Below are 6857 nucleotides of genomic sequence, written 5' to 3'. Positions count from 1 at the left end.
AAAAAAAAAAAAAAAAAAAAAAAAAAAAAAAAAAAAAAAGCGATTCACGATTCCAGTTAAAACATTGTAGCTGGATTTCTTTTGTAGATATTGTCAAGCTGATTTGAAAATTTATATGGAAGGTCAAAGGAATTAAAATAGCCAAAGCTATTTTGAAGAAGAGCAAAGTTAGAGAAATCACACTACCTAATTTTAAGACGAATTTACAGTGACAGAAAGCAGATCAGTGGTTTCCTGGGGGCAGCGAACAGGCAGGTGGAGGGGCTGAAGGAAAGGATTACGACGGGACAAGGAAAGTTTTGGGGTAGTAGATAGATTCATTATCTTGTTTGTGGTGTTGGTTTCATGAATATATGTGACAAATTTGTCAAATTGTACACTTTAAATATGTACAGGCCAATTATAACTCAATAAAGCTATTTTTGAAATGTCTTTCCAAAGAGACATATTACTTTTACATCCAGTAGGTGGCAGCTGGAACCATGGATTTTGACAGTATGTTTGAGTCTTATCCTCCAGCCGTATTTTAGATTGTAAAATAACATATAGGAAGTGTAATATCTATGTAGGTTAGTTAGCACTGTGGTATATTTTATAAGATTATGATGAAAATAAAAGGGAACATAATAGGTCATTACCAGATTATTATTTATTGTTCCTTGAAGCTTTAATATAGTTAAGTATGAAATGCAGAATCAAGAAGAGATATGTACCCACCCACCCTGGCAATTTACAAAGAATCAAGAGGCTGATTGACAGTTGAACGATTCTTTGCTCTTCTATAGTACCTTTTACAGAAAGCCTTAGAAGTGTTATCAAAGCCACCTGTCACTCCTTGTTAAAAACGCTCTGCCTTTTAAAAGTTGTAAATTAAAACTTAACCCTGTTAATGATATCATTGCCTCATTTTTCTTTCTAACTACGTTGAAATTTCAGTCCCAGGATTCTCTAGTTGTCTTCAGAGCTCCCTGTGGCAGGAAAGAAGACCTGTCCTCATCCTGCATAGGAGTAGGGAGCAGTTCCTTTGACCCCCAGACCAGTTATCTGTTGAAAAAGAAAAGAGAGAATCTCAGGCGAAAGGTAATTCACAAGTATTCTTCAAAAGCATTTTTATGATTTGTAATAATATACTTAGCCACCGATTATCTTTGTTTTATTTCCTATCATAAAAAGGAATTACCTGACTGGATATTTATGGTCCAACCCAATTATTCATATAGTTTATAATTCAACTAGCAATCTTTTACGACTAACTTAGATTTAAAACTGAATTAGTTCTATCATCTGCTGCCTGCTAAGAAAGGGGTTTCTACATTATGTATTTCTTTTCAGCTCAAAAGCTCTACGATTTTTATCAGTGTTTATTCTACTGCTAAAAGATGTTAAAAACCTGAAAAATCCTTAAGACGTCAAAACAATCAACTGATCTTCTAGGCATGTTGTAAATATTGGTGTCCCAAGTTCATTCTACTGATTTGAAGAGTTTCAATAAACAGGAAGTAAAAAAATTTAATGTACAAAGTAGGCTAAACACATCATCTTGGAATTGGGATAACTTACTCTCTAGAAAATCGAAATAAAATGTTTTTCAGTCTAGCATAATGAGCTTAACATGCTAAATAGGATTATGCTTTAGAAGTATGCAAAAGTACCAATCACTCAGTTACTTACAGGGGATTTTCCCCAACCCCCAAAATCAAAGAAATGGTCATATCACCTTGAAAATTCCACCAGCTTCAGGCTGCCTCAAAAGGCCCTCGGGGTCCATCCCATCCCGGGCGCAGGTCACATACATTTCAGAGTAATTCTTCCCTCCAAAGCAGCATGAAGTTGTTTTATCAACAGGCAGCTTCACAGTTTGAAGTCTTTTCCCTAGACCACCAAGTATTTTATTTAAAGTTTAGTTGCAGCAATTTCCAACCTGTGTATTGTTTCTAGGGAAGATCTAAGAAGACTGTGGGGGTCAGGATTCATCTGTGCATTTAATATTCAATCTGCTTTCCCTGACAATTTATTTTGAGCAAAAAGATGCACTTCTACAGGAAAAGAAATTCTGACTAACTTTCGGGCTATATCTCTGCTTGGCCATGACAAGGATTTTTCATTTTGCTGTGGGCCTACCTGTCACAGGATCTAAACGAATCACTCTTCCTCCGTTGTAACAGGCCACCCAGAGCTTCCCCTCAGCATCAATACACATTCCATCTGGGATTTGTTCTTCTTTTTCGAGCTTGTAAACACTTCTGCGGTTGGCTATGGTTAAAAGGCAAAAACAAAAACAGAACCACAACAAAACAACAGGCCACTAAATACTGAGAATCAAACAGGGAGCTCTCAAGCTGGTTATAAATACTGATCACTTCAGCTTATCCAGTGTCTGGCATGTGAACAAAGGATTTTTACCACATGATTGGGATGGATTCATTGTCTTTTGTTTGGGTACAGGCATCTGTTTAAGCATTCAGAGGGAGAGAGAAAAAAGAAAGCAGAATTCTTACTAAAAGACCAATAATAGTTCTTTTTGAAGCTGACCTGAACTGGGGCCCTGCATGTCTATGTCAAGTACATGTCAGCTTGTGGTTAGACCTTTGCTGTTTCAGTTACAAAACTCTTGAGATCCACAAGGCAACTTAATGGTACCACGTGAACAGTTCATGCACAAAAACTAGCAAGATATATGAGTTCTTTTTCTGCCTGACTGAGTGCTCCAAAATCAAGACTAAATATTAGAAGAGCCTGTTTCTGGCAGGAGGGGCACGCAGAAACCACCTAGGTGCCCTTAAGCAGGGGTAACCGTGGTATACAAAAAACAAATATCAAAATCCAGAACTTTATGCTACGAAGTCCAGGTCACTACAGTCATCAGATTGAGGTATAATGGAAAAATGTTAAAACCACGTATAATGACAATGGGTACAAACAGTCATAAAAAAGAGGACTACATCCTTCTTTCTTTTCCTTCCTTCCTTCCTTCCTTCCTTCCTTCCTTCCTTCCTTCCTTCCTTCCTTCCTTCTCTCTCTCTCTCTCTCTCTCTCTCTCTCTCTCTCTCTCTCTCTCTCTCTCTCTTTCTTTCTTTCTTTCTTTCTTTCTTTCTTTCTTTCTTTCTTTCTTTCTTTCTTCTTTCTTTCTTTTCTTGATGGAGTCTCTCTGTTGCCAGGCAGGAGTACAGTGGCACGATCTCGGCTCACTGCAACCCCTGCCTCCCGGGTTCAAGCGATTCTCCTGCCTCAGCCTCCGAAGCACTACATATTTCAAAGCAAAACATCTGCACCAGAATAGTTTGCCTCTGATTAAATCTGCATGCAGAGTTCTGGGGATATTTTTTCGAAGTCATTTTTATTATTAGTGTTGCTCTTTTGTTTCATAAAAGGTTTGGCACCTTTCATGAAACAGTTTCAAGGACTCCCTTCTAGATTCTAAAGAATTCCTTCCCTCCCATTTTCCAACTATGGCTCCTTTCAAGCATATTGATGGAGTTGGACAACGTGCAATTACTTTTTTTTTGCGTTTCCATTTTGAAAGGTTGGTAATTAGCTTCTGAGTACTTGCCTATGGTTAACTAAAGTACAAACAAGAAACAGCAATCAAAAACCTCAAGGTTTCTGTTCTTTTGCACCAATATTCCGTTAAGTATTATCTGCCTTTAGGCACCTCCTGGTAGAACAGGATCCCTTTTGCAGTGAGCCTCTTTCTGGTGATGATGGCAAGGAAGGGGATTGAGAATCTATATTTGTATTAATTATTTTTTATTAGCTTCCCCAGATCTATCCACATTATGCCAAACTCTTGCCATATTTAAATATGTTGAGGGCCATGATTTGACTGGCAGCACAGTCAAGTATGTGCTATCATTACTATATTGGAATAGTAGCATCAGAAAGCTCTCCATTTAAGTAAGGACCTCTTCACATGAGGCGAGGGAGAGGCGCCTTACTAGTCACAAACATATGAAAACAATACCGGCAGCACTGAGACAAATAATGAAAAATACATACAGATCTGTCCTGTCTGCAGGTCATAGTCAAAGGCATCCACGGAGTAGGACAGGCTGTCAATGTAATAGAAGATTTTGTGGTCTAGCGACCAATCCAAACCATTGGAGATGTCCACCTGGTCAAAGTACTTTTTCACGTAGTGGTCAGGAAAGAGGGAGTACAGGGCTCCCTGGTGCCGCTCAAGAACTGCCGGAGCTGTTTCCTCAGCCATGGTGCCTATGAAAACCAAAGAGCACTAAGCTCTGCCCCACAGCATCTTGCCCCATGCACGACACCATCCTTTCTCACCAGGGATCCTTTCCAGTGATTAAATCAAAGGAAATCATTATACAATTCTAATCTGGGCCCTATATATTTTTAAAAAATGACAATTACCTTGCGTATAATGCAAATTAAAACTGTGCCTAGAGGTTCTGGTTCAAAATAAGAAGGAGTAAACATGCATGAACCTCATTTTCTCCCACTGAGCACAGCTATAAAACCTGGATAAAATACATGGCACAGCCGTCTTAGAACTCTGAAAAGCAAATATTAGCAGGTAGCTCAGGGAAGAACAGCAGACGTAGAAGTACCATGGAATTGATGGTGAGCTCTTCATTTTCTTCTCTGGTATCTGCCAGCCTGAACTCAACGCACCCTGAAATCTGGAAATGTGCACTGTGGTGCAGACAGAGATCCAAGAGAAACCCCTTAGATCTGGTTCAAGGCGCAGAAAAGGAAACTCCTGAAGCTCAGAGAGAGTGGAGAAAATCCCTAGGTTATTTGCCACTTCTTTTTCTCCATTCTCTCATGCACCAGTCCCCAGACAAGTCTGCAGCAGGGGTAGCAACGGCAGAGAGAATGGCCAGCAGCAGGAAACTGTAGGAATGCAAACTCCAAGGGAAGGAGACGTTCATCTCCATTGGGTGAAGCTGCAGCCCCAAAAGGGTGACGCCAAATACTGTTGCTTTTATATTATCTTTCTCTGTCCTTGCTGCTTGGCCCCAGAGGCAGCCTAGTCATAGAAATGGGTGGTTTCTGGCTGGTGGAATGAAAAGGAGAGGTCCAGGAAACTGGAAATGACTGAGAGATAGTGAAGGGGCAGTTGCTCAGGAACGCAATCCCGTTAAGCTGTTTACGATCTCCTAGGCTCACCCCAACTTGGACTTATACATGCATGAATTGGATTTGAATTAGCCTACTGAAGACATTGAGAGCAGAGCTGATAGAACTCCTTCTGGGTCCCAGACTGACCACTGAGTGGCACACGTGTGGGACAGATCCTAATAACATCTAATAAAAAACAGGTTGGAACTTGTGGCCTGAACCTACACGTATACATTGCCTGCTAAGACAACTATAACAACATTCTTCAAAGGATTTCTTCTTCCTCTTCCTCCTCCTCCTCCTCTTCCTCTTCCTCCTCCTCCTTCTCTTCTTCCTCCTCCTCCTCTTCTTCCTTCTTCCTTCTTTCTTCTTCGATATGTCATCCAGGCTGGAGTGTTGTGGCACGATCATGGCTCACTGCAGTCTCAATCTCCCAGGCTCAGGCAATTGTCCTACCTCAGCCTCCCGAGTGGCTGGGGCTACAGGCACATACCACCACGCCAGGCTAGGTTTGTTTTGTTTTGTTTTGTTTTTGTTTTTGTATTTTGAGTAGAGACGGGGTTTTGCCATGTTGCCCAGGCTGGTCTCAAACTCCTAGACTCACTCTGGTTGCCCAGGCTGGAGTGCAGTGATGCGGTCTCAGCTCATGCAGCCTCGACCTCCTCTAGGCTCAGGTGATTCTCCTACCTCAGCCTCCCGAGTAGCTCAAGCAACTCAAGCAATCCACCTGCCTTGGCCTCCAAAGTGCTGGGGTCACAGGCATGAGCTGCCATGCCAAACCCCCTCATTCTTCTTCTCCTTCGCCTTCTCCTTCTCCTTCTCCTTCTTCTTCTTCTTTTTTTTTTTTTTTTAGCAGCAGAGTCTTGTTCTGTTGCCCAGGCTGGAGTGCAGTGGCGTGATCACAGCTCACTGCAACCTCAACCTCCGGGACTCAAGCGTTCTTCCCACCTCAGCCTCTGAGCAGCTGGGTCTGTGGGGGTAAGCCACCATGCCTGGCTCATTTGTTTTATTTTTTATTTTTGTAGAGACGGGGTTTCACTGTGTTTCCCAGGCTGGTCTCAAACTCCTGAGCTCAAGTGATCTACCTGCCTCAGCCTCCCAAAGTGCTGGGATTACAGGCTTGAGCCACCATGCCTGGCCAAAGGATTTCAATAAGACTCAGGGCCTCATAATATTCAAAATGTCTAGAACACAACCCCAGATTACTTGGCAACACAAAGAAACATGGAAATCTTGACTCACATAGGAAAAGAGAATCAACAGATGCCAAAAATGAGATGGCACAGATGCCAAAGAGACAATGTAGATGGTAAGCCTGAATAGCAAGCAAGACAGGGTCGATCCTCCCTCCTTGGGGAGAAAGATGTTCCCTTGGCAGTTTCCTGCTCTAGGTCAGTTGGGTTTGTTTCATGGCTCTCCCTGCACACTATCTGCCTCACAGAAAAAGAGGCCTGGAACATGCACATGAATCTCCTGCTGCTTCGAAAGCCTCTTCCTTGGTGGACAGAATAATCTAGAGCCTCAGCTTCATTATCTAGTAACAAGCATAGACAGGTCAAATCTTGGGTGTGGTGATATCTTCAGGATGCGATCACCTTGAGGATCCATCTAGACTATAAGATGACCCCACCTTTTTCTGGGCCTGGGGCACCTCAGAGTAACCTATTAGGTATATACTACTGTACTAGTGTTAGGCATCTGCCAGAATACTGTAGTATTATAACATAATTATATATAATATTATAATATATAAATATAATAGATAATATTATATA

General features: G+C 41.5%; 1 protein-coding gene across 1 annotated transcript in view; it reads right to left on the bottom strand.

The window, feature by feature from the left end:
* Positions 1 to 629: 629 nt before the first annotated feature.
* Positions 630 to 6857, bottom strand: part of RGN (regucalcin) — a gene marked incomplete at its 5' end in the record, with an annotated part of 10177 nt that continues 3949 nt past the window's right edge. The window contains 4 exons of the mRNA XM_017863100.1: positions 630 to 1044; positions 1718 to 1872; positions 2122 to 2253; positions 3997 to 4212. Of these exons, the coding sequence (XP_017718589.1) occupies positions 994 to 1044; positions 1718 to 1872; positions 2122 to 2253; positions 3997 to 4212 (554 nt within the window). The remainder of the gene's footprint in view (positions 1045 to 1717; positions 1873 to 2121; positions 2254 to 3996; positions 4213 to 6857) is intronic.

Source organism: Rhinopithecus bieti, unplaced genomic scaffold, assembly GCF_001698545.2.
Source record: "Rhinopithecus bieti isolate Rb0 unplaced genomic scaffold, ASM169854v2 scaffold_69124, whole genome shotgun sequence".
In the NCBI taxonomy this organism is placed as follows: domain Eukaryota; kingdom Metazoa; phylum Chordata; class Mammalia; order Primates; family Cercopithecidae; genus Rhinopithecus; species Rhinopithecus bieti.
Note: the sequence above shows the minus strand (reverse complement) of the source record. Positions and strands in the feature narration are given on the sequence as shown.